At 41.0% G+C, this 27,328-nt stretch overlaps 2 protein-coding genes across 2 annotated transcripts in view; one reads left to right on the top strand and one right to left on the bottom strand.

Moving 5' to 3' along the window:
* Nucleotides 1-118: 118 nt before the first annotated feature.
* On the top strand, nucleotides 119-10,135 carry LOC118556064 (retinol dehydrogenase 7-like). The gene is made up of 7 exons (XM_036132000.1): nucleotides 119-231; nucleotides 2,863-2,898; nucleotides 3,920-4,250; nucleotides 5,274-5,532; nucleotides 7,224-7,387; nucleotides 7,479-7,710; nucleotides 8,859-10,135. The coding sequence occupies exons 1-6, from the start codon at nucleotides 229-231 to the stop codon at nucleotides 7,703-7,705; spliced, it is 1,020 nt and encodes a 339-aa protein (XP_035987893.1). The 5' UTR covers nucleotides 119-228; the 3' UTR covers nucleotides 7,706-7,710; nucleotides 8,859-10,135.
* An 11-nt stretch (nucleotides 10,136-10,146) lies between these two features.
* The window catches only part of LOC105919639 (FERM, RhoGEF (ARHGEF) and pleckstrin domain protein 1 (chondrocyte-derived)), a 38,046-nt gene continuing 20,864 nt past the window's right edge, over nucleotides 10,147-27,328 (bottom strand). The window contains exons 14-26 of the mRNA XM_036131999.1: nucleotides 27,176-27,265; nucleotides 24,224-24,357; nucleotides 21,615-21,696; nucleotides 21,294-21,531; nucleotides 21,055-21,185; nucleotides 20,899-20,967; nucleotides 20,548-20,637; nucleotides 20,223-20,305; nucleotides 18,378-18,490; nucleotides 17,975-18,138; nucleotides 12,988-13,095; nucleotides 11,349-11,500; nucleotides 10,147-11,263 (exon numbers count right to left, since the gene is read on the bottom strand). Of these exons, the coding sequence (XP_035987892.1) occupies nucleotides 11,182-11,263; nucleotides 11,349-11,500; nucleotides 12,988-13,095; nucleotides 17,975-18,138; nucleotides 18,378-18,490; nucleotides 20,223-20,305; nucleotides 20,548-20,637; nucleotides 20,899-20,967; nucleotides 21,055-21,185; nucleotides 21,294-21,531; nucleotides 21,615-21,696; nucleotides 24,224-24,357; nucleotides 27,176-27,265 (1,536 nt within the window). The 3' untranslated portion in view covers nucleotides 10,147-11,181. The remainder of the gene's footprint in view (nucleotides 11,264-11,348; nucleotides 11,501-12,987; nucleotides 13,096-17,974; nucleotides 18,139-18,377; nucleotides 18,491-20,222; nucleotides 20,306-20,547; nucleotides 20,638-20,898; nucleotides 20,968-21,054; nucleotides 21,186-21,293; nucleotides 21,532-21,614; nucleotides 21,697-24,223; nucleotides 24,358-27,175; nucleotides 27,266-27,328) is intronic.

Genomic DNA, 27,328 nt, shown 5'->3' with positions numbered 1-27,328 from the left:
TGCATTTGAGTGTAAAGGGAGCGCAGTTATCAAAACCAGGGGGCTCACACAATCTTGTTTAGTCTCTTACACAAGCCTGTGCTGGTGAACCATTTACCCTGCTCCTGTATCTATTATGGACCTTGACTCTGTAGATAGAGCGCAAAACTTCATCTGCTGCTTTGAGTTTTGCTCTGTTAATTTGTGAAGCCGAAGGTGCGGAGCGGCTACTTCTGAAGAGCTGTAACCATGGTATGTTTACATTATTTGTAATATTTAATAGAAGATGGATAAATTCGTCAGCTGTTTTGATCATCATAAAAACCAGTGCAGAGATAAAATGTTACATGTAGGATTTGTGCTTAAAAAATATATATTTTGTACTTACATCTGCTGCCCTCTGGTGGAAAATAAACGTAATTGCATCAAGGAATCTTTGGCTGGTTTTTTTTTTTTTTTTTTGGATCTGCAAATTTTTTTTTTTTAATTTGAAGTGGTTGTACTCCGAATAAAACAGACTGTTTTTATGTAATGCAGAAGTTTTTTTTACACATTGGACCACGTTGACTTTTTTTGTTTTCTACATACTGATAAAGCACAGCGGTGTGAGTATTAGGTTCATAGATTGAGTAAAATCTGCGACTCCTTTTGATTCGGTGTACTGAATAAATTTTTACAATTTAACTTTCCAGACATAGAATTTGGGGAAACAAAGGCAGTGAAAGCGCAGTTAAAGTTTATTCTTCCTTTTTGACTTCGTTGTACTAAAGCAGTCAAAACAAAAGGGGATTTTCTTTGCATTATTTGAAATATAAAATTGTAACTTCTTTGTAATGATGTCATAATAAAAATCTTTTAAATTCAAACGTTTGCTGCTAGGAATATATACATTTTGATAGAGAAATTCTAAAACGATAAATTGGGGAGATGATTTTTAGAGGATTTAAAAAGGCAAATTTACGCATTTTAGAGATATCCTTTAACCTGACATCAATTAAAGGTATACTATGCAACCGGGGTTGATTTTCCAGCGAGGCTCCCCCCAGAGGGTGAAAGTAAAAGTGCACTGTCGTAAAGATGCTCAGCTGTTCTGGTTTCTCTGTCAAGCCAGGCGCGGTTGTTTTGAGCTTAGCAGACAGGCGAACGCAACGAAAATTCGAAAAAACGGCAGTACAAACAATGACTAACACAGTGAAAGTATGAACATCAGGGTTTCCCGCAGCGCTATCTTGGCGAGGCGGCCACCTCGCCAAACTCACGCTACCGCCTCGCCAACATTCAAAAGAAAAAAAAAAAAAAAAAAAAAAAAAAAAACGATATGCTTGCATGTTTATTTGACGTAACACACGGTTCTTTGTTGTTGCTTTCGCGCGTGCATATAGTGAATGGCAGGGAAAAAACACATGGAGTTCTCGCCGTAAAGCAAGACTGACTCTTGCGGTCTTGCACAAGACTTCTGAGCCTGTGGGTGCGGGCCGACGGCTCTTGCAATTGCAAGTACGGTATTTCCCCCACAGACCACCAGGGCGGCCGAGAAAACCTTTGTTCGACCTGAAATGACTCATTTAATCATCCAAAACGGTATGGAACACATTAATTAACTAAAAAAATGTTGCATAGTATGCCTTTAAATCAACTCGAGGTAAAGCCGGGCGTACACTGTACGAGTTTTTCAGTCGTGGTACTTATATACATCTCAAACTGTGCGAGGGAACCGCGGGGTTTAAAAGTTCACCGCTCACGATCTGTGCGGCGCGACGCTCGGACGAGACCGGACTGCTCACACTGTACGTCGTGTCCCCTCTGGGACCGCTCACTGTGGTGGCAGAGGCAGGCGAGCGACGGCAGGTGACAGGGACCCAGAGCAGGGGTTCGAGCCCAGCTCTGGCGAGGCACGCAGGAGGCACCGGGCGTCAGGGGAACGGAGGGGAGAGAGAGGAGGGACGAGACGCACCGGCGGCCGCGCGGCACGGCAGGTCGCCTGGCCCGCCCCCCCAGCAAGCGGAGGAGTGCCGAAACAGGCAGCAAGCGCGTTGCGCGGACCGCGGAGGAGTGCCGAAACAGGCACCAAGCGCGTTGCGCGGAGGAGTGCCGAAACAGGCGGCCAGCGCATTGCGCGGACCGGACGGCTCGCCCTCCCCAACACCGGCCGGAGGTTGCTTCAGGGACGCCCGCTTCCCTCCCTCCGCTGGCGGGGACGGAGAGGAGGGGAGGGCGCCCCCTCGTAGCTCTGCTTGAACAGCAGGATGCGCTCACAAAAACCTCACGCCAGCCGACTGAATTTCAAACATGTTTGATTTTCACCGATCGTCCGATTCCTGATCTGGAGGTAGTCGTGAGAAGCCAGTCCCCCCTCCTCCCCCCCTCTACGATCAAGCTGAAATTCGGCCGATTCAAAAAATGCTCGCACGACTGAAGAATCGGCCCGAAAAGGGGAAAAACTCGTACAGTGTACGCCCGGCTTAAGTGTGATCACTGTCGTAACCACAAGAAGCCACTAGATGGCGATGAAGTATAAGCAGTCTTTATCATCCCACACAGTGCGTGGGGAAATTCAGGCGAATCAGCAGCATGTAAGGGAAAATGTTAATGAGACACTGCATAATTGTTAAAAATAGCATTCTTGGATTAAAGCAAATGTGCAACTGGTTAACAATTTGAATGCATGCTCGAGCATAACAAAACCTGTTTATGTTTTTTGCAGACCAGCTATCCTTCCTGAAAATGTGTTTTCCCCTTTTGCAATTATTGATTAAATTAAACCAGGACCATTGTGGTGTGCTAGCTGTGCCTTAATAAAAAAAAAAAAAAAAAAAGCGGTGAAACAAAAGATGGAATAATCCTTTTAACTGCCGGAAGTTATTCTAAGTTTTCTCCTCTCAGGTGTCAGTCAGTGATACAGTTCAGTGCTTTGTAGAGGTAAGTTTATTTATTTTTATTCCTCTTTGTGTTAGACCTTCTTCTGTATTCAATCTCCCTCTGTTGTTTATGTCTTTTATGAACAACAGGCCTTCAAAAACATTCTCACAACTTCAATGCCTCTGCAAATTCTCACTTATCAGGGTCATGGCAACAACAAACAGGCTGAAATCGGAGGCAACCGGGCTTTCGTTCAGTTATTCCTGAAAACGTTTTGACACCGATCCAGGAGTTTTTGTCAATTCTGGCAGCACCCACCTGAGCAACCTGCAGTTGGTGCTCTGCTGGTTTAAAGGACATGGAGGCCCATCCTCTTAGGTGCATTCTGAGTCAGATGCAAATCAATGACCTTCCCATCACTCTCCTGGGTCGTTAGAAGCTATTGCTTGGTGTGAGTGGAGGACTTGGTCACCTGAATAATGAAGAGACTGCAGATGTAATCTCTCTGGAACGTGTAGGAGGACCTGGCTATAAACACTGGGGAGTTGGAAATGCAATCCAGCCTCTCTGTTCAGTGATGGCTTTACTCTTCTGACCAAGATGGCTTCTTTCAGCTCTCTTTTAAACCATCTGTTCCCCCTGTCCAAAATCTGGACATTGTCGTCAAAAGTGTGTCCTTTGTTCTTGAGGTGCAGGTGGACTGCTGAATCTTGCCCTGAGCTGCTGGCCCTCCAGTGCTGAGCCATGCGTTCATGTAGCTGTTGTTTTCCTTACAGGGGAAATCTGTAAGGGGTCAAATCGTTTTCCCAGCACTACACGCTGGGAGTTCTCAACATTTACACAAGAGCTCCTCTCTCTAACTATTTTCTCATTGAAGTAATGATCGTTAGACGCTGAACAACTGATCTTTTAGCTTTTCTTAGGCTTTGTATGAGGCATCAAAATGGTAGCACTAAAGCCAACCTAATTATCAACTTCCCTATTTGTGGTTCTAGTACCTTGGCTTAGACGTAATGTTCAGAATGAACAGGGACACCGATTGTTTGGGTGTTACGCTTTTTGTTTGCGTTCTTTCTTTCAGGTACTCCTATCAAATTTGGCCTCAACCTGTGTGTTGCTTCTGGCCTGCTGCGCTGCTGTCCGCTGGTACATCCGAGATTCCTACAAGATCGGTGGTTTTAGTCAGAAGCACGTGTTTATCACGGGCTGTGACAGCGGCTTTGGGAACCTCCTGGCCAGGCAGCTGGACCAGAAAGGCTTCAGGGTTATAGGCGGCTGTCTCACGGAGAAAGGTGCTAAAGATCTAGCAGCAGCGACATCCCCCAGACTGAAGACCACCCTGCTGGACGTTACAGACAGCGCGAGTATCCGGAGTGCCGTGGAGTTTGTGAGCAGAGAGGTGGAGGACCGAGGTGAGCAAGGACTGGACCACTGATAGGCTAGGGTACCACTGGGAAAGATAAAGATAACTTTTAGCCTTACTATCACCATCCCCATCATCCTCCTACTGGTGCATTTAGCACATTCTCTTCATTCAAAAGGGTGGATAAAAATATTTGTCCATCAGAAATCACAAATCAACACCTTAGATGAGTAAAAACATATATTTCTGAGCTAAAAGGTCCTCAAAACGATCTCAATGTTAACTTTTTTTTTAATTGTTAAAACAGTGTTTAGCACCTTTTTACCTTCATTGTTCAAAACTTCTTGGGCAATTTGGATTTTTATCTGTGAAAATGTTATAAAAATGAACTTTACCTAATTATATACATCAGCTTATTTCAAACATATTGCTTCTATCTTCATTAAATCCTATGTTGATAGAGATTTTATAATGTTTTATTGTGTACTTGGAGTCCTAACCTAACAGCACCATTACAGTACAGTTACTTTGTAAGGCAAACAGTACATCTTACAGAGTCCAAATTCAGGTCAAATCAATTGATTCCAAAACAATCTGGTCATAATCAGGTTTGAATCAACCTAAAGTCTAGTTCAAGCTAAATGATATTAAAATACTGTGGCATGTAGTTATTTATTTGACAGCAAAATATCTATCAAAGAGAAACCAGCTTATTGCAGCAATCCCTCATCTTCACTAAGCAAATGGTGACAGTGGGCATCAACAACTACCTTTAACAAGAAGACATTTCCACCTAATCTACTCCCAGGATGAGCATGAAAGAAAGACATTTATTTAAATATTGAAAGCTAATTAATTATTTAACGTGAACGATGCCCATTCAGTTTGTAATGCAACTTTGGACGGATGTGTCCAGGTTTAGGTTTATCTCTTTAGTGCTCTATGTTGTTCTTAAACAGGGTATAACAACTTGCTGTAGAACAAGATAAATAGCAAACTGTAAAGGTAATGTTTTGCAGGATATTTTGGTTCTTAATGCCAGTCGCTGATGGTCCTCTGTTTTTCCCCACAGGTCTCTGGGGGCTAGTGAATAATGCTGGCAGGTCGATACCCATTGGACCGACACAATGGATGCAACTGGAGGACTTTGCAAAGGTCTTGGACGTGAACCTGATAGGGGTTATTGACGTGACCCTGCAGTTTCTGCCTCTCCTGAAGAAAGCCAAGGGCAGAGTGGTGAACGTGGCAAGTATTCTGGGGAGGCTTTCCCTCACCGGAGGAGGATACTGTCTGTCCAAATGGGGAGTGGAAGCATTCTCCGACAGCCTCAGGTAGAGAAATGAAAACCTTTTTTTTAATTAGAGTCTACTGATGTGTCTCACCATTTTGAAGAGTACTGCCAGATCAGTACTGCACTCCACAGTTGTAAAGGGTCTAGTCAGTATTTTAAAAACATAATCAGGTTGAAAGTTACATGAAGAAAAAGAAACATTTGATGGTTCCCAAACTCCCTCTAGTGGAGGAAAAAGTCTAATGGACCTGGGGGAAAAAAACATGTCTTTTAAAAGTGTTATTAAACTTAAAGGTTATAGGCTTCAAAGCATTTCTCATGTGTCTAAAAATTATAAGAAGGCCATGAAGTCTCAGTGTCTAACAAAAGTGAGTACACTCCTCGCTTTTAGCTAAGATTTTATCATATCTTTTCATTGGACAACACCAAAGACATGATACTTTGATACAATGCAGTCAGTTTGCAGTATGTATGAGTGTAAATTTGCTGCCCCTCAAAATATATCAGCACACAGCCATTAACATCTAAATCCCTGGCAACAAAAGTGAGTACAATCCTTAGTGAAAATGTCCAAAACTGTACCCAATTAGCCATTTTCTCTCCATAGTGGCAATTTGACTCGTTGACAGTAGAAGGCCACAGATGTGAATGGGGAGCAGGTGTGTTAAATTCGCTCTCCGACTCGCTCACACTAATCACTGAAAGCTCAACATGGCTCCTCATAGCAAACCTCTGAGGGTCTGGGAAAAAAAAATGTTGCTCTACATGAAGATGGCCGAACTCACACAAAACTTGGGGCACAGTTTGGACATTTCCACGTAGAGGTGTCCTCACTTTTGTTGCCAGCAGCTTTTAATGGCTGTGTGTCGAGTTACTTTGAGTGGACAGCAAATTGACTATTTTAGAGTTGTCTCATGAAAAGATATTAAATATTTACAAAAATGCTAAGGGGTGTACTCACTTTTGTGAGATGCTTGAGATGAACATCCCCCCAATGGAATTGCCTCTATGTTTCTGGCTGTTAATTGGAGTGTTTTATAAGAAAATAAATCTATTTTGAGACATGTTTCAACTATATTAAAGATATGTCCATATTTTGGCCTTCTTTCGTTGTTTCCCTCCACCAGGCTCGATACTTTAAGGAAAAGAACCAAACCTTTCAAAACGAATGACCCAATATCTTATGGTTTGATCTTAAAAGTAATAAAATCATTTTGGAATCTTGAAAGCTGGGAAGTGTCAACCGTTCTGGTTCAATGAGTAAAAAGCAGATGGCAGCATGTCAGCAGCATCAGGCTGTGGAAAGTCTTTCTTCAGCAGAGAAGCTGGTCAGGGTTGATGGGAAGATGGATGGCGATAAAAGCTGTTGGAGGCTGCTGAAGACCTCCAAGAAAGATTTGCAAAGCATTCTATATGTTGATTTAACCCTTTGTTGCTTTGATTTGTTTCTTGTGTCTTTCTTGTCACACAGATAATAAACTCTGTAGATTTTTTTTATTTCAACTTAGCACATACAAAATATGGAAATTTAAATATTTAGTATGCAAATGGAGAAAATTAGGAACGACTGGGTGTAATGGGATTTACGTAACTGACTAGAAAAATGGCAAAAGCACTTCCAACAGGATCCTTGGTTGATGTAGAAAATGTGACAACAAGGTGTTGTTTGAGATGACTTTGCAACAACAGTCCACAAGGGGTTAAAGTCACATATTGTCTTTATCTGCCCAGGAGGGACATGCATCCCTTTGGCATTAAGGTGAGCATCATTGAGCCGGGTTTCTTCAAGACTGGAGTGACCAATGTGGATCTCATCAACGCTGATCTGAGGCGGCTGTGGACGCGCCTTCCTCAAGACGTTAAGGACTCATACAAAGCTACATTCCTGGACAACTGTGGGTAGAAGAGCAGCACGTTTAAACCCTCAAAGGAGTTTAACGACGCGTTTTAATTCAAAGAGTCCTTCCTGACTGTTTTCTTTTACAGATATGAGGATGCAGGGCTTCTCTATGAACATCCTATGCTCTCCGGATATCTCCAAGGTTACCTGGTGCATGGAGCACGCGCTCACCGCCCAGTATCCACGCACACGTTACGGAGCCGGCTGGGACGCCAAGTTCTTCTGGATCCCTCTGTCCTACCTCCCTTCATTTGTGTCCGACTTTGTTGTAAACATGTTCCTGCCCTCACATAAAGACACAAGAAACGACTGAATAAGGTATTTATCCTGTAAACAAAAAAAAAACAGGACCCTCTATGTTAACTGGAACTCGCTGGAAATATGATAATAGCCTGGAAACAAACGTATTTTTATCGTGAACATCTGAGTGAAACGGTGCGCTGTATTTCTCTAGCAGTGAGCTTTTTTCATGTGATTTATCATCCCCCTCATTGCACTTGATTTCATTTTTCTTTCTAATTGCTTGACTGCAGATAAAGGCAGGTTTAGGTGAATTATTTTCTCATAGCCGCTGTCTGACTCATGAGGATCAGCATACGTACTTGTACATGCTTTACCTCAATGTTACACTTCTTTGTCTTTCCCATTTTGAGCATCGACTAAGAGAAATTACCCTTTAAGTCATTTCAAATGCTTTCTTTAACAAAAAACATTAAATGAGCAACTAAAAAGGTAAAAAGAAAAACTGCTTTAGTTAGATTTATTCCAGAAGAACTCTTTGGGCTGTCAGTATTTTGACAAATGTTTTTTTCCCCCCTTTAAAACATATTTAAATCAAACTTTACAATTTTGGCATTTTAAACATTATTATCAGGGGTTCTGATTCTGTCAGCATCACCAAGTATGACAGTAAAGGAAAATGGTATCATGCTAATAAATGTGGAAGGTAGTATAACTGGAGACTACTTTTTTCAATTAGTGTTCTTGTAGGCAATATGCCTCTGCAAATTCATATATTCATATATATATACACATATTCATATTAGCACTGCAAAAAAGCAAGTAAAAGGAAGTAAAATGTTCTTTAAATTAGTGCATTTGTCCTGATGATCTGCCAATGGAATGAGTATTTTGACCCCTAAAATAAGATATTTAGATATATTGCACTTGAAACAAGGCGATGGAGATGACTTGTTCCTATTTTAAGTGCAAAAATCTTATTCCATTGGCAGATCATTAAACTTGCTGCTCAAATCAAGGACAGATACACTTATTTCAATAAAAGTTTACTTACTTTTAGTCGTTTTTTTGTAGTGAACACATTCATTATCACAGATAAATGTTTGTCCTCATTGAGGTTTGAATTAAATTATATAAGAAAACATACACCATACATACAAACATCCATATACAACAAAGTCCTAAGTGTAAGAGAGTCCAGTTAACCTAACATTCATGTTTTTTAGACACTGGGAAGAAGCCAAAGCATGCAGAAAAACCCATGCATGCTTGGAGAGAACATTAACTGTCGATGTAGAGACCCCAGCCAGGATTTGGACGCAGGACCTTCACCCTGCAAGGCAACAGCACTCACAACTGCCTTGACCTGGACTTGAATGTGACATTTCTTTCTGGAATATTTTACGCCTGGCTGCATTGTATGTCATCAGAAAAAGGAAAATGCAGTGTTCTTGGTCACCTTTATACTCTGATGCTGTCCTAAATCTTGCCAACTTGAACCATTTTATTCTAAAGTCCTCAAATATACCTCACACTGCTGGAAAGTTATACTTTCTCATCCTCCTCTACCTGACTGCGAGTTACAAACTGCAGATATTCTGTTAAGAAGGGGTTTGATTGAGATGAATACCGCCCTCTTCTGGACAATATTCTAATTACATGACCAGCACCTTTAGTAATAACTCTTCAGGGCCCCCTTTTATAAAATTCTTCATCCATTTAGAAGTGAATTGTTTATTCTCACTGGATAATCAGCAACAAATCAATGACCAGCCTTACCTTACCCGAAATATGACAACTTTAAACCAATAAATATGTCCTGTCATTTCCATAGGACATGAGTTCTGGCAAAATGCTAAAGTAATATTTTGTTGATGTTTTTACCCCACTATGGTATATTAAAATACACTGTGATCCCCCACTCCCTTCTTCTGACGGATACCCTTGGATATTGATAAAGCTTTAATTCTGTGTAATGTCTGCAAACCACGCACAGCTTTAGCTACAATGGTGCAAATGGGAAAATGTCAAGAAATTTCAACCAGTAAAAGTGAATTTTATTTCAGGTTCATCAAATTCACCATAATTGAAAGGGAGATGTTATCATAAAAAGCCACAATCCTGAAAATAATCAAAAAGGTGTTTTAATTATAATAATTAGTTTTAAGGCGTGCGAAATATCCAACTTTCTTACAACAGCTTTATTTTAATAAAGTTCCTTCTGATAGAGTTGTTTGTTTTCCAGTTAAATTGTGCAGTTCTCATGGATAAAAATGACTTTACATGAAACGTAATGGAAATATTTGTTTTTAAAAATGAAATTTAATAATTTAGTGTCAAGGCAGCAAATTAAAAAAACGAAAAACATTTTCTTTGTTTTTAATCCTGTAGGGTTGGCTGCTCTGAGGAGACTGTGTTTATTAATAGCGCCATCCGCAGGCCAGATTCAGAAATACACAACCAGACTGTTTGGCTTTACAATAAAAACAAGAGTTTAAAGAAATCTGAGACTGGTCAAGTTATTTTATTGCTTTTATTTCCAAAAGCCATCTTATCTAAAAAAAAAACAAAAACAAAAAAAAAAAACTTCCGAGCAGTATCGAGGATTTTCCATTTCATAACACTTGGCTGCATATTTTCATTCATTCAGAGCCATAAAAACATCTGTATGCAGGAGGCAGGAAGCCTACTTTGTTTCTTACACACTCAGTCCTTAAAGCGTTCAGTTCCACGTTCCCTCATAATGCAGAGATTATGCAGAGAGACCTTACTTTTCTCATCCAGCTGAAGAGTTTAAAAAAATACTCAGTTTCCATAAAACGGTGATCAGCTAATAGAGGAATTACTTTATTTAAGACAGCATTAGTGATGATGGCAGCTACCTCTGGTAGTAAAATAATTCTCTTTCTTTAGCAACAACGTTGTGCTGGGCCAGCTGGGAGCAGAGCGTCAATAGTTAAAGGGTGGTCTGTTTCTTATGAGCACACAGAGGGGGGAGAAAAAAAATAAAAAATAAAAAAAAAAAATCGCCCTACTCCGTAAAAAGTCCCTGATGTTGCTATAAACCAGTTTGGCACTGACACAGTAGGGAGTCTTCAAAGCTGAAAACGAAACAAAGCAAAACATGACAACGCTGGGAGGATTTTAATTATAGTCTTTTTACCCTCTAACAGAGAATCTACAGTGACATGTTCCCACTGCAAAAATGACAAAATGTAAAACCAGCTAATCTGGAAAGTGGTCCAGGCTGTTAGAAAAGCTGTAGAAAATGACATCTGTAAAAAGGGGTTGGTTTTCTTTTCTTCCATTTTTTTTTTTCTTTTTTAGACTTGGAGGATAAAAACGCAGTCTCTGATGCAGTCTAAACCAGCGGACGTGTCACCATTTAAAGCATTAAAAAATGAGGAGCACCAAGTGTGCACGTACACATGTATAAAGGTCCCAGATATGCAGGGAGGGAAAGCAAAGTGTTGCTGAAGGAGGGGGGCAGGACAGGACGGGCAGATGCCACCCATTAGTGACGTTGGGAAGGGGGGGGGGTGCACCAAATCAGTGAGGATGGGGAGCTTTGCTGTTCAGGAAGCGGGTCTTGCTTGAGGAGACTGTGGCACTGCGGATGACCTCCATCCACCTGAAGGCAGAGAAACACTTTTTAGAGAGACGAGTCAAACACTGGAGATGGATGGAAAGAAATAATGGAAAGAGGAGCAGTTTACCTCTCAAAAGTGTATTCGCTTTCCGATCTGAAATAGTACACGTGGGACTTAAAATGCAGCTTGAAGACGTAGTCCTTGTGGATGTTTTCATGGTCAGAGGGAACCGTGACAGAGTACCCCAGCAGAGGGAGGCTGGCCAGAGGATAATCATCCTGTGGGAATATGAAAGATTTTAAAGGTGCATAGCCATGTTATTTACCGGTAGCTTTTTTTTAATTATTTTTTTATGTTTACGTCAGCAGCACATTCTGGTTGCTCACAAAGTATTTATGAAAGATTATCACGTCCTTCTGGCGTATTAGTTGTTATTTTGGTGATTTATGCTTTGTTTTAGCTCAATTTGTTAGTAAATAAAGCATTTCATGTTTATTTAACGGAGGTATGTACTGCGCATGCGCAGCATGGGGCTAAAACAAGGAAGCGGCTAACGCCTATTAGCATCTCCAGGCGATACAATGAAGAATGTTCAGAATATATAGTGGAAAAAGGCTAAAATAAATACAATTCCAAGAGGAAAAACACTGGAATGTCACTGGGAATACAGTATGAAGTTGGTGTTCACTGAAGCGGATGCTAAAGCTGCCGATTGCTCAGTTGTGACCGCAGAGTTGATTGATGTGAGTAAATGTTCAGATATGAGGCTCTTAAAGTTGCTGTAGATCGTTTTAGTTAATTAATAACGGTTGGTCTTCGATCACGCCGAGCTGCCGCTTTACTGGGAGACATTTCAGAGGGTCAGGCTGTGTCCGGCATTATTTAATTTTGATTTATTAATCAATGCAACTGACATTATGATAGTTCAGCAATACTGTCGCTAGATGGCGCCACATGTGTTTATATATGGTCATTGTGGCAATGCTGGAGCTATTTTTATCCACATAAAGGACCATCAAAATAGTATCAGGATGGAGGCTTGGTGTATATAACCTTATTTTATCATAATCAAATTGTTTTTGGTCTTTTTCTTCTGAGCATATAACCTGGCTATATACCTTTACAAATATTTGAGACTACTTACATGTTCCTGTATCAGTGCAAACATGGTTACAGTGGGGAGAGCATGTGACGTCTGATTACTTTTTAGACTGGTTAAACCAGCAACCCTGACTTTTGCAGGTTTGTGGCAGTGAGTAGGTAGTATCTGCATTTTTCAAAGAAAAACTCTAGTGTTGTTTCTAGTTTTCTAGACTATTATGAAAATATGTTTATGAAGTTTGTCATGAACTAATTGCCAATGCGTCTACAGTGGCCAGGTTTTTAAATATGGAGGAGGCAAAAACTTCAGACTGTAAGAAAAAGGACGGATAGATGGAACAAGGCTATACAATTGTGAGATACTAATACTTTTCCCAACTGTTTTTCTTTTCTCTATTCAGACCTGGAATTGAATTAAACTCCATTCTTTCTGGCCTGTGTAGGAACCCTGTGTAAACTCAGATCACCTGCAGACCAAGCACTTTCTGTGGCAGGAAGCAAGAAGTACAAAAATCTAAATGGGAACACACACCCACAGCTAACATGGCACTTCTGCTTGATATTCTACACGGGGATGTGATGTCGGAGGAAGGGGAAAAACAGCAGGACGAAGAGGTGAAAGGGGTTCACTGTGCAAACAGCATGACTCGTGTTGGTTTATCACCTGGTGGGACTTGTAGAAAAACAGACTGAAGTTGGTGAAGACCACCCAGAGCTTCTGCCACCCGTTGCTGTTCTTGAACTTTCTCAGCAAGTTCCCAGACAGCTGATTCTGCAAAAACAGACGGGAACATGTTTAATACGAAAGCAACTAATGTATGATTAACAACAAAGAAAAAGTCAGATTTAAACCTTTTTGGTAAATTTCGCTTAACTAGAGCTTTAGATTTCCTGAACTTTTATCTGATTTTAAATAGCTCTGTGAAAGTCAGAATATTCCAACATAATGTTATGTAATTCCTAATTTTTTTCTACCTTCCAGAGCAGATTTTACAGCGCATTTGTGAAGTATTCACAACACTTCCAACACACACAAATCCCAGTCTTTGCCTTGGCAGCTCAGATGCTCCCTTCTTCCACTGATACGCATCATTTGGATAGGAAGGATACTTAAATCCACTGAACATCTCTGTAAAGACGTATGAATGATCTCTACTGACACCGCCTATGAAAACTGGCAGATTATGACGGGATCTACAGAGAAGGGCAGAACATATTCCAAAAAGCCGACAAAGAAATCCATAAATACTGGATGCCAAAGGTGCCAAATCAGTCCTCAACAATCCCTGTCAATTCTATTGAACAGGAGTTTGCTGTTAGTTTTATTTTTTTTTTACTGCATTTGCAAAACATTTCAAACCACTTTTTAAAGCTTCTCAATATGGGATATTTTGTGTTGAATGTTGATGGCAAAAATCCTTTTAGTAATAAAGCTGTAACACAACAAAATGTGGAAGAAGCGAAGCTCTAATTACTTTCCAGATGCACTGTAAATTCCTCCTATACTAAAACAGTTAGATTTTATCTCATACGTCATAAAAGCAACTTTCTTATTGTTTAGTTACAATAAAAACAATATCAGTTTTTGGCATTCCTTATAGGGAACAAATTACTTTGCATGTATTTTGGTAAAGTACCTTGCATATCTTAAATTCAAATTAAAACAGTAGTCATATCTGGCTCTATTATACTTTATTAGATTTAACATGGTTTTCCTACAAGCACTTCAAAAACATCAGGCTAACCAGTTACGTCTGAATTCACCCTGCTATACAGCTGCTGATAGAAAGTTTCGACACCTTTCCAGTTTGTTGCACTTTGACTGCCCATGACTCCTAAAATAAACACTTCTCCTTAATTACATTTTCCTGGTGTGCATTTGATGTTTTTATTTATTTTTTTATGTGCAGCTGAATAAGATAGAAAACAGATGGATGTTCTCCATTAATCCATTGAGTGCTTGGTTTCTCTCGAGCTCCGCTGCACTGAGCTTTGAAACAAATGTTTTACTGATTATTTTCATAGCTTTAATTTTGTGGGTCTTCATTCTCATGGACGTGCATATTTCTTACAGTTCTGCTCTGAAAAAGTATTTGCCTCCTTAGATTAATTTTCAGTTTTTTGCATCTTCATTTACATACAATTTTTCACGTCATTAAACATTTTTATTATCAGACGAAGATATTCTGAGAAATACAACAAGCAGTTTCAGAAGACTATTTGTTTTATTAGGGGAAAAACGTACTGAAACTATTCTGACCCTAAGTGAAAAGACAAATGTCACCTAAACCTAGTAAATGGCTGCAAAAACTGCCATCAAGCTTTTAGAAATAACTGCCAATGAGTCTTTTGCATTGTGGTGGATGATTTTAGTTCAGCCACGCTGGAGGGTTTCCAACCATGAGCATTTAAGGTCATGCCATTCCAGCTCAATAAGATTCAAGTCCAGACTTTGACTAGGCCACACCAAAACCACCGATCACAGCTGCCCAGGTCCTGAAGCAGCAAAACAGCTCCAGAGCATCCAACCACAACCAACATGTGTGACTGTTGGTATGATATTCTGCCTTGGAAGAATTGTTAGTTTTAAAACTTGTAAAACTTTCAAAAAAGTTGCAGATTTTTCTCTACGGTTCACAGAATAGCTTCACAGATGTTTTTTTTTTGTAAATGTGACATGGGCAGCAGTGTTTTTCTTTTTTTCTTTTTTGGCCTTTAAAGCCCACCACAGATGCCATTTTGCCCAATCTCTTTCATATTGTTACATCTAAACACCCTACATGAGGCGAGTAAGGCCTGCAGTTCTTCAGATGTTGTTCTGGGTTCTTTCTGGACGACGCGCTATTGGAGAAATTTTGGAAGACCAGCCACGCCTGGGGACGGTCACCATTGTTTCATATGTTCTCCATTTGTGCGCAGCGGCTCCTACTGTGGCTCACAGGAGTCTCAAAGCCTTGGATATGGTTCTGTAAGTCTTTCCAGACTGATTTAAGTCAATGATTTAGTTTTGTAGCCGTTCTTCAAATTCTTTACATTGGGGCTTAATGTGTTGTTTGTGATGAGTTTAGATAATTCATCCTTCTTCATGTTGTCAGACAGATTCTATTTAATAAAATTTTGAATCAAAATGCATTAATTAATAACACATTCAATTCATTTTTCCCCTCACAGCCTGGTTTGCATGGACAGCTTTTTTCCCCACATTAAATAATCATTTGAAACTAATGTTTGTATGTACTCACCTTATCTTTGTCTGATAATAAAATATGATGATCTGCATCTTTTAAGTAGCAAAAACAGAAAAACTAATCAATACGGCAAAAATCCTGGTTAAAGGTAAACGCTTCAGTTATCAGTCCTGAAATTGAGTATTTTACAATTTTATTTCGATTATCACCTGTATAACCTTTCAAAGTCGGATTTGTCTGTTTAGGGCTGGAGACAAAAAGGAACCGACTTTACTACCAGACGAGTCTCAAAGAAAAGCAAACGTTTTAAAACTTGAAAAGCATTCTGGCAGCACCTAAAACACACAAACTGGGCCTCTCCTGTCTGCCTGGCTCTTTTACCTCTAGACTCCTGCAGGATTCACTAAAGGAGAGGCTCTGAACTCGGTACCAGCAGATAACAGAGAGTGGCACTGGTCCCTGGCCATTGGGGGCCTTATTGTCCCTGACTGGACTAGGCTCCTCTACCGCGGAGGAATGCACAGATGTAAGAGAGAGAAAAACAGACAGGGAGGGAGGGACAGAAACACAGAAACTGAGTAGGTTACACCCAAGCATGCAGTGGCAGGGGGTTAACAACAAGGCAGACAGTGTGTCCAGGCAAAGCTGTGAAGAGGACGTCGTTACAACAACAGAGGAAGAGCAGAGCTGGTGCAGGGACGCTACCTCACAAATCAAGATCCTTTCTGTTAACGTGGGATAAGAACATTCAACAAACCAACCAACACAATACTTTTAATTAAAAAAAGTCAGAGATTTGAGTTTTCCAGAGGGGAATAAAAAAAAAGGACCGATGCAGCCGGTGGAGCAGCAGCTGTGAGTTTAGATCAAGACGTCGCACTGACCGCCGTCACCCACACGAGAGAAAAGTTGAGACAGCAACCTCGCTGAGACGGAACATAACAGAACATATTTAACATGTGGTGGACAAAGGTCAACACCAGTCATCTTTGAGCCAGGTGCGAATACACATTTTTCATCAGAGGAAATATTTTAGTTAACAGGGCGGTAAAACAAAAAAGAACTGCAAAAGGTCAGTTTGAAAATTTCAGTTGCCAAAGATCTTTAGGTGACTAATCAAATAAACATATTTACAGGATGAACTGAGTAAAAACTATTGTTTTAGTTTAACTGATATGTATTTTTGTCAGACTTTAGCTAACTCTGTTGGGGATTTCTGTGATGGACCAACACACAGTAGAACATAGCGGTGAAAGGAAGACAAAAGGATGCATGGCTCATGAAATTCTGTACAAATACAAATCTGAGAAGTGTGAGACATATAAATTCAGTCCTTTCCACACTTATTATCCCAAAATACAACGCAGGGTCATTCCTCATCTGGAAGAGGAAAGCTAAATACAGGACAGCAATGGAAGAAAACCTGTTAGATGCTGCAAAAGCCTGAACCTGGTGTGGATATTCACCCTCCTGCAGGACAACCAACAAAAAAATAAATAAAAAATATGACCAGAGCTTCAGTGGAGTGGTTTAAATCAGTCAAGATCAAGAACTAAATGCATTTGGGACTCCATGGCAAGACCTGAAAAATGCTTTTACAGCTACTCTCCATCCGATTTGACCAAACTTAGGCTATTTTGAAAAAAAAACAAAGAAAATCCATGAATATTTCAGTCTCTAAAAATTCTAAAAACAGCATGCAATCTTCTTCCCACCTCAAAGCTATGCCCCACTTTGTGTTGGTCCACCCAGTAACCCATTGTAACCAATTGTAAAAAGGTCCAAAGGATATGAGCACTTCTGCAAGGCACCGTATATGTCTTAGTTTATTTAACAAAAGTATAATTATAAAATAAAAAACAGCGGTAAAACACATTGGATGTCAAAATAATAAGAATTTAACCGCTCACTTTTTTTCAACCTATTTTATTTCTCCAGATTGCTTTTTTGTTTGCGTAGACATGGTTCTTGACAGCCGACTGGCTCTATACTGGATGGCTACGTGGGTGCTGATGCATGCTGGGAAAAGACCTGAGGATTAATTCGCTTCACACGACTGCCAAAATTGACCATGGCTGCAAGCTGAATTCTTGCGTGCGTTCACAAACACACGAGAATCCATCTTGTGCCGCTTCAACCGCTTGAGACCGAACCAAAAAAACGGTTCAGGCCAATCGCGTCGCAGCCTTATGGTTTAAGGCGGGACATACCGCTGTGACGAAAGCAGGAGGCGGCTTTAGGTCATTCTTTTATCCGTTACAGTTACAGCGTTTTACTAGCGTAACCTCTGACTGCTCCCACGTGTACGGTTTAATCCCCATAGGCTGATCCCAGAGGAGCACAGACGGACACCGCTCCACCCCGAGAGACCAAAGTAAATGGAGACGCAGCACAGACCAGAAACAGAGGAGGAAAAACAGCAGGACAGGAGGCGGAAGGGCAAGTCTGAGCTTTGGCCGATACCTCCACAGCTACGCTAAAGTCCACCATGGACACGCTGGTGTTCCTGTGCCAGCACACGTGCACCATGGTGTTGCCACGGTGGGGGGTGGACTTCTCCGGCGTTGCGGGCGAAGCGGGCGTGTCGTCCTCGGACTCTGCCTCCGCCGGCGAGTCCTCCGGGCACTCTGGGAAAGTCGGGAGGTTGTTAGAGCTACACAAGGAGCAGGAGGGTCGGTGAGGGGAGAGAGGAGCTTAAACACAGACAGCATCAGATCATCCTGGAATCCACAAGGATCCGGGGCTTCAGCCGCGGAGCTGCTTTACTCATCTTTTCCTTTTCACAGCAGACATCGACTAATATTAATCTCTGACCACGAATATTGTAATCATTCAATACTTCCTCTTTGTTTGTCCTCTAACTTACTGTTGTCAGTCAGCGTGCAGGTCAGCACATCCGACATGGGACCATTGCTGGTTTGTGCCGTCTCTATCGCAATCTTGATGTCCTGGATCCACTTCTCCATCTCTGTCAGGGAACTGACAAGCAGACAAGCAGAAGCAGGGAAATGTCACTGTGGAACTGAATAAGTCCAATTAGTTCATTTCCCATTTGTAAAAATATAGCACTTTTCCAGCGTTTGAATAAGCTGATTTACATCTTTCAGACTGTGGTCATCAGTCAGCAGATGAGACAAGGCGTCTGTACGAGGAGCTGCTGGGAAAAAGTTAATTTATCAGAAAATAATGCAAGAGTGCAAAGGCAGAAACTGTTCCAACAATTTTAAGGTGAATGAGCAGCCAGATCACGATATGACACACACCGCCACACTGGACCAGACCCACCATATGGTGGTAGTGCTCGACAGTGATTTATAAATGCAGCTGGACTTACATTTGGACTCATCTTTTAATCAGTGGCGTCTCTGGCATAATAAGTTAAGTGAGACACGAAAACTCAACCTATTAGCAGCAACTATTTTTTTGTGATGCATACAACCTGATTTTCATCAACAGTAAATGAAACAGATAAATTGGCATTAACCAACACACTAGAAATGCCATTTTATATAAGCTAAATGTAATTGAATTTTTTTTTACATAAAATTACAAATAAAAGCTCACTCATAATGTTCATTTATTAAATAGAAAAGATTCACACCGATCCTACGACGAGCCAGCAAGGCCAACCGACACCAGATGGCCGCACACTATCCGGGAGAACGTAAAGGTAACGTGTGCATTTCCAGTATTTTGATTGGACGATCCAACCTTGGGGTCAGAGGATTTGTGCCCCACGGCTGTCTGCTGAGAGCGTGTTGGGCATGCGCGCTGCAAATGTTCATTATCTAAACAAATGTTGGTGGGACAGCCCCACAAGGTGCCTCAAGAGGATTTAGCTTGTCATCTTTCTGGCAGGCTTAGATATATGGACACAAATGCTTCTAACAGAACTTTATTGGTAAGGGAATTGGTGTTTTGTTTTTTTTTTTTACAATATTACCCTAAAAAGAACAATCCTGTCCCATTGATTATTGTGGCCCCCGTGCCCCAAATGCAGAGACGCCACAGCTTCTAATCAAAAGACCATATCAACACAGAAGCAGATACCTTTGATTCGCTTGAAATATGTGCACTCACAGCACAGATTTATCACAGAAATATGAATCAGGCTTTAGAGCAGCTGGAGAAACAAAATAAAAATAAAAAAAATCAATAGAACCGAGTGATTCACAAACTTCCAGATACCCCCCACCCCACCGTGTTAACATGTTACGGCTCATTCCTTGGGGATCTTAAAGCATTCCCAACCCAGAAAGGACAAATAGTCTCTCAAGCAAGTCCTAGGAATGCACGGGGCTCTATTCCCAGTGAAACATATATTTAAAAAAACAAAAGGAGGCAACCTGATAAGATGCCTGAGCTGCCTCTGTTCAGTGCAAAGCAGCAGTGGCTGTACTCCAAACTCTCCCTGGATGATTGAGCTAAGCAACCCTATGGAAGAAGCTCATCTTGTATGCAAGGTCTCGGCCTTTTGCCCATGATCCATATCTTCTGACCATAGGTGAGAGCTGGACAAGAGAATCGAAAGCTCTTTCTTCCCCACGACACACCAGAGCAGCACTCCCAACTACTGCAGAGGAAGTCCTAGTTTACTTAATCCATCTCAGTGTGATTGTTGCACTGTCCTAAAACACTTCCCCATGTTTCCCTATGACCTTGCAGGACCTGCTTAGTTAATCTAAGGTCCAAGGTAACTAAGGTTATTTACCTTGCTGCTACCACCACCGACTGGCCCTGTCCAACCAGGGTGAAGGCGTGAGGCACACCCCACTCATCCTCGCTCTCTCTGATCTGGAGGAAGAACACAGAGATGCAGAAAAAAAAAGAAAAGACATTAAAGAGACCCAAAAATCTGGGACAGCGAAGGACCAAAAATAGAGCGAGTGGGAGAGGAGGAAGGAGAGAGGATGAGAAGGAGATGTACGTTCTGGTTGTCCCGACACGCTCGTGCATTTTCAGAATAAACAGCTTGCAGCTTTAAAGCAGCTCCTTCAGCAGTAATGACAAACTGGTGACAGCCACTCGCCACTTACTGTCATGCCACGCAGAGGCAGCTGCCCGTGCACTTTGAACTGATTGGTCGGCGTCATCCCTCGACTCGTGTACAAAATGACGTCGTTAAACTGTCACCAAGGAAACACAGAGAGAGAGAGAGACGGAGAAAAATAAAAACCCTTATATTGTTACATAAACAAACCGAATTGAGCATTCGAGGCGTTGAACTGTAAAAGTTCAAAGTAAAAGTTGCATCTTTGTAGCACTGAACCTGCCAGCACCATCTGCATGACACAAAGCAGGAACAGATGAGGGTTGTTTTGTCCCGCTAAGATCACTCAGCTAAATCATTAGATTAGTGTTTGGAGCCGAGGAAAGAGGACCATTACCAGAAAAAACATTCGCTGCTGAAGGCCTTTCCCAGACAGCTTGCTGAGGCAGCCTAACCTGATGAACTCCTGAAAAGAACAAAGAAATGAAATAAGAGGGCTGCGCATCTCCTAAAAAGCCGTGCAGAACATTTTCCCCGTTTACTTCGGACTCACTCGGCCAGGAACCACAAGATTGTCAACGCCCAGCAGGTCCTTCTTCAGCTCTAGGAGCTTCTGGAGGTTCTCCATCTTGATCAGACTCCCCTGGAGCTGCTCCACCACCTCGGAAACATCTGCCAGAGCAGCTGGAGAGCAACCACACGTATCAGAAAAGCACTGCCAGATAACCGTAATCCAGGAAAGGTTTCAGAAAGCTGCGCGAGCTTCTGAGAGCTCTGGTCTGAGTCCCGCACCTCTGCAGTCCCTGAAGTCCACGTGAGTGGCTGGGTAATGCTTGCACAGGCGCTCCAGGATCTGCTTGTAGTGAATGAGACGGTGGATGGGACGCAGGACGAAGACATTCAGGGGGACGTAGCACACTTTCTGCAGCTCGAAGTCTCGGCACAAATCCTCCACCTTACGGGACGCCTGGCAGGCCTTTTCCAGCTCGAGGAGGATCTCGGACTGCTTATGCAAGTTTGTCGTCAGAGGCTGCAAGCACAGGTGTCAAACGTCAGGATGGCTCACTACTGGTTTCATAAAAGCCGTACGGTTAATCTGAGGTCAGGAATCACCTTCAAGGCCTGGAGGTTTTTCAGCATGACGTCGCCGATGCGTTGGTAGTCTCCTTTGATGTGCGCATTGGAACGTCCTTCCCTAAACAAGGACGAAAAATGGGATTTAATTTCTGCAAATACGCAAGAACCTCCTGCTAGATTTTAAGGCAAAACAAATCATTTTATTGTTTTTGATCGTCTGTTGTAACAAACTTCCTGATACGTAGCGCCTTGCAAATGAATGCTAATAGCCCCTTGAACCCTTTCACTTTATCATGCTGCAACCACAAATTTCAAAGTGGAGGAAACATGAGTCGTGGTTTTCAAATTTAAAGAATAGAAATCTGAAAAGTGTGACGTCTTACTTGCATGGATACACATTCAGCAATTGAAATGTGTGCTTTTTTCGCAAAATAGCCGGAACTCTGACTAAATGGATTGTCACTGAAGAGCAGTTTTCAAATCTTGCCCCATATTTACAAATAAACTTAGGTCTGACCTTTAACTGGGCTAATCAAACACGGGTAATCTTTACTCTGAGCTCCTTCATTGAAGATCTGATCGTATGCTTAGGGTCGCTGTGATGCTGGTAGGTGAAGGTCCACAATGTTTTGCCTCCAACAGGTTTTCTTTAAGGATTGCCCTGCATTTACTTTCATCTACATTCCTATCAACTCAGACCATCTTCCAGTTCCCTGCTGAACAACAGCAGTGCATGAGGCGGCCACCGACATGTTTCACTGCAAGAAACGCCACGTTTCAGGTAATGTGCCGGATTAGATAATTAGTGCATTCAGCGTTTTACACGTAAGCCAAAAAAAATCAATTTTAGTCTCATCTTGCCAGAGCATCGTGTTCCCCATGTATTACCTACATGATTTCCTACGTGACAAAAAAGGACTTCTTACGGCTTTCTTTGAACGATTGCTTTTCATGTAGCCATCCATCCAGAGGGTGCGACTAATGGATGTCGTGTTTACAGATTCACTGAGCTGTAGGTTTTTGTAGATACTCCAAAGTTACCATGGACCCCTTTAGCTGGAAGATTTTCAATTGTGCCGTACTCTATTTTTTAATAATGGATAATAATTTTAATAATTTTAATAATGCTCCGGATTAATTTTAGGGGTCTAACAGTAAAGAGGACTGAATATTTTTTTTAAAGCCACGTTTATCAGATTCTTATTTGTAAAAAAGAAAAAAATTAGAACCATATGCGATTCCACTATTTTGTGTTAATCTAGACCAGGGGTCTCCAACCTGCGGCACCGGAGCCACAGGTGGGTTTTTGGACCTTCCACCATGGCTCTTGATTACTTTGGCTAAAACTGATAAAAAAAAAAAAGACAGTTTTTTTCCCCCCAGTTTTTTCAGGGAACAATAGCATTCAATTTCCACAACATAATGATGCTAAAAATACCACTAATATTTTTTAGATCCATTTTTGTCATTAGGATGGAAACTATGCAGTTTTATTTATTTTTTTCATTTTGTCCCAAATATCAACATCATATTGAAGGAAAAAGTCTCCATCTTCATTTTGCAAAAGTTATATATTTTTCTTTATGTTAATACCTAAATATAGAAATAAAATGGGGGTTCTTCAAACATGATAACAAATCTATCGTAGAAATTCTATAAGTAGTCTTTTTTCAAAAGGTCCTGTAACATTTGCAGCTCTAAACTAGTTTTATTTAGTTGAGCCGAGGGCAGAAATGACTGTGAGGTGTAAAAGTTGCAGACCCCTCGTCTAGAGCATAAAAGTCTCCCCCAAAATGCACAACAATTTGTGGTTCTAAATGTGAAACGTGTCATTTAATTCAGTCGTTTTACATCATTCTAATTAACTTCACATCAAATACGGATAAACACATTTTTTTACTATATTTAAAGTGGCCAGGTATCAGTACATTAATCAACTACGCAGCAACAAAATTAATTTATTCAGAATAGTTCCCAGTAAAGCTATGCAAAGACGTTGCTGTCTACCAGCAGGTGTCTCCCTTGAGCAGGAGATGAACATATGGGTTTGTAGGCTATTTGTGATCTATTATTGGACTTAATAAGAATATTTATTATTTAAACAACTAATTACAGAATGTGTTTAAAAACATTTTGCCTTATCTACAACAGACAGATTTCTAATTTCGTTAACCACCAGAAGCTCACAGCTCCACTTCCATATTTGAATATGGAAAGCCAAAAGCAAGAAACACATGTAGGCCAAGGTGATTTGCATTCACATCAGACTGCAGTTCTTATCATTAGAGTAAAGCGCAGTATCACTTTAAGCTTTCATGTGAACTTCTAACGACTGACAATCCCCACAAACCATCTGCAGTGAACGCCTGTGAATTCTAACAGCTTGACTGGGTTCGTGCATCACAATCTCCATGTGCGGCTGCGTGTGTGCTCAATAAAGCAGAGCATCATTACAGCACGTCAGACAGCACAAATCCACAGGAAAGAAAAGGCCAGTTTTGTCGGAGCAACCGAGGTGGTGGATCCTCAGGTTGCTGCCTTTTAAAAACATAAAAAACTGATGAGAAATTGGGGTCAACGCAAAGCTTATTCTGAATCCCTCAAGTAATATCTTGGATGTGGTTTGAAAGTGAAATGGGCCTCACCACAGCGCCAGCCTTTGCTCCACCTCCCTGAGAAAACCAGTGTGGAACTTGTGGAGCGGCTCAAAGGTGGAGACAATGGTGTTCTTCAGGGAGTCGGGGGTTGCCTCATCTAGTCCCACTGCACTCGGGAAAGACTGGAAAATACATACAGTAATGCAGTTTAACACATGGAAATACACTTTACAACACAGTTACTAACTGAACAGTATCGTTAACAACTAACCCACAGTTGTTCCACCACAGATGTGTGGCACACAATATAGAAACCCTCCTGAGAAGAACAACCTTAAAACACCCGGGACACTACAATTACAATTTATTTTCTTCATACTACTAATAATGTTTTTTAAAAGAACATTCAAGGATGTTATTATTGTAAGTTGAAAAAGTTAACTTTTTTCAAACACTGGATGCTGCAGGAAGTAAAGAAAAAAAAACATTAAACTGGATTGTATTTCAGGCTAAATAAATATACCATGACGACAAGTCAATCTCGGCCTTTACTACATTTTGCTAAGCCCTTTCAGACAAACTTCACTGCAGTTTCCCTCTTAAACACTAGAGAATTGTGCTTGTGTCCCAGAGGTTCTGGGTTCAACTCCCACAGAATGCCGCTATGGGTCCCTGAGCAAGACCCTTAACCTCAGATTGCTCCCCGGGCGCTGCACAGTGGCAGCCCACTGCTCCCCAAGGGGATGGGTTAAATGCAAAAAACTAATTTTAATGAAATGTATGATGATGATGATGATGATGATTATGATGATGATGATGATGATGATGATGATTGTTATTATTATTCCATACAATATCTATAAGTTCCTTAATAATTTTGGTTTCGAATTTCCATACTTTTCAATATTCCACATATTTGGGAAATTATTTGGAGTATTTAACATTTTCCAATCAGGTTTTATTATCCGTTACATACAAAAGCTACGTTTTGATTCTGCAGAAAAGTAAAGATCTATTTAACACCTTCTTTGGTATCACTAAATTAACTTAGATTTCAGGTATGAGGAAGAAAAATCACAGAAAAAGGAAGTAACCTACTTAATGATCAATATGCAAGCCCCTTTACTCTTTTCTGAAGGGACTTTTTTTTCTTTTAGATTATATAATAAATGGAAACTCAAACAATTTTTCATTCAATTATTATTTTTCTGTACTTATCAGACTTTGAAAAATAACAGATCAAATTACCGACTTTTCCATAATGTGTAGGAGCGACATACTCATTTTCAATAAGAACAAAAATTATAATTGTAATTTTTATATGTAAATATAATAACCCTCCACACGTCCTCCATCAGATTGAAGTCAGATCTCAGATTAGGCCATTGAAAAACATATCAACCGCTAGCTACATAGTAGCATGCTGATGCTAACTTTCATGTGTTTGCATGTTAACATTACCGTCAACATGCTAACATCTTAGCTCTTTTAGCTCAAGCAGGGCAGCTAACTCTCCCCCTGTTTTTCAGCACAATTAGGAAAGGTGAAATAGTTTTTTTTTGTAATTGGCCCTTCTAAACACAGAGGGAAACGGACAATCGCTAAACCTAGCGAAGGTTAGGGCTCCACAGTGGATAAAAGATTTATTTATTTAATTATTTTATAATTGGACTTTGGAACAGTGTAAAATGGTGACTCACCATATGGTGCAGTAAACGGTGAATGAAAGGGTAATTTGAGCACAGTTGTGGTATGAATGATTTTCCTTCTCAAGAATTGGGGCCTCACCACAGCTTCAGTAAACCTTTCGGACCCTTTTTAACATGCCGAAAGGTTGTGGACAAGAAAAAGTGTTGAACTCTAATGGCTTAAGAGTATTATCGGTGTAAATACTTAATTTATTATTCTTAATATTTGTCCTTTACTTGCTTTATATCTAGCCTTCTCATTTTCACCTCTGTATAGCCCTTTGTGTAAAACTTGACTGTATTAAAAGTACTCTATAAATAAAGTAGGATTGATTGATTTTTTCCTTTATTGATGCAGACTGTCCTGATGCTAATTACAGGAACTTGCTTCCAGAATCCCTTTATCTGTTTTTCTGTGGATGAACTTTACCTTTGTGACAACTTCTAAATCCTTTACTTGGCCGAGGTGGAAAAGAAGAATCAATAGTCATTCTTACTCAGTTGCTTCATTAAGACAGGGTGGTGGCAAACGAAGCAGGTTTTGTGCAGCAAAACAGACCGAGAGAGCGCGGCTTTCTTCAGCCGCTCTGATGGGAAAGGGAAATGGGCTGTCGGAAAAGTGTGTGTTTCTTTTTAAGGGTTGAAGACAAAGCTCCAGCTGTTATTCAAATGACTTCACCCTCAGCACCACAGCAGCGCCAACCAGCATGACACACATGAACACACACAACAATAAATCAGAACAATCCAAGCTCACTATTTATTATGTAAAACTTCTTCCGAAAACTTCACAAAGCTACCATTTTCGTCATATGAGGAAAAAAAAAATAAAAAGTCAGGCAGCAAAACACCAAACTTAATTATAGACGAAGAAAGCAGCACAACACATTTAATATCCTGTTTATCTGCCAGGTTTACTTTGAGATGTTATCAAACGGCGCGGGGTGCACACGCTTTGCATCCAGCCAATAAAATCTGAGGGAGTCAAATGAATAGGTGAGCCGCACGCAGAGGGAACACGCTGCTAAGTCCAACATCCTCTTTAAACACAAACACAATTTAGTATTCACCACCTCGTGCGAGATGGATAAATGCATTTCAGAGCTCGGGTGTGAGGAATGAATAGAAAAAATGAAATTGCTTCTGCCAAAGTGTTTGCGTGTCACTGCCCATCTCTGTGATTTGGCGGTCGTGCTGCAACGGAGCAGCTAAACCTGAATAATGAGTGTGCTTCTCCCCAAGAGGACGCGTATGTGGGGGGGGGGGGGAGACCAGACAGCAGAAAGGCTTGTTGATGTAAGGCTAGACTTACCAGAGTAACCACCTCCAGGTCCTTCAGATATGTCCTCTCTGTCGTCAGCAGCTCTTTGGCGATGAAATAGGCTCGATCAGTGGGGAACCTCTGCATAGGCAACATAAACGAGAGAGGATGCTGAGAAGGTCACAGAACATGTTTCTGTTGCTA

The sequence above is a fragment of the Fundulus heteroclitus genome, unplaced genomic scaffold, assembly GCF_011125445.2.
Source record: "Fundulus heteroclitus isolate FHET01 unplaced genomic scaffold, MU-UCD_Fhet_4.1 scaffold_469, whole genome shotgun sequence".
Taxonomy (NCBI): Eukaryota; Metazoa; Chordata; class Actinopteri; order Cyprinodontiformes; family Fundulidae; genus Fundulus; species Fundulus heteroclitus.
This window is presented reverse-complemented; position numbering and strand designations above follow the sequence as displayed.

What these genes read in the sequence shown, in the direction of transcription:
- LOC118556064 (XM_036132000.1), top strand. An exon ending in CAGTTCAGTGCTTTGTAGAG is followed by an intron (nt 2,899 to 3,919) that starts GTAAGTTTATTT and finishes TCTTTCTTTCAG; the next exon opens with GTACTCCTATCAAATTTGGC. An exon ending in CAGAGAGGTGGAGGACCGAG is followed by an intron (nt 4,251 to 5,273) that starts GTGAGCAAGGAC and finishes TTTTCCCCACAG; the next exon opens with GTCTCTGGGGGCTAGTGAAT.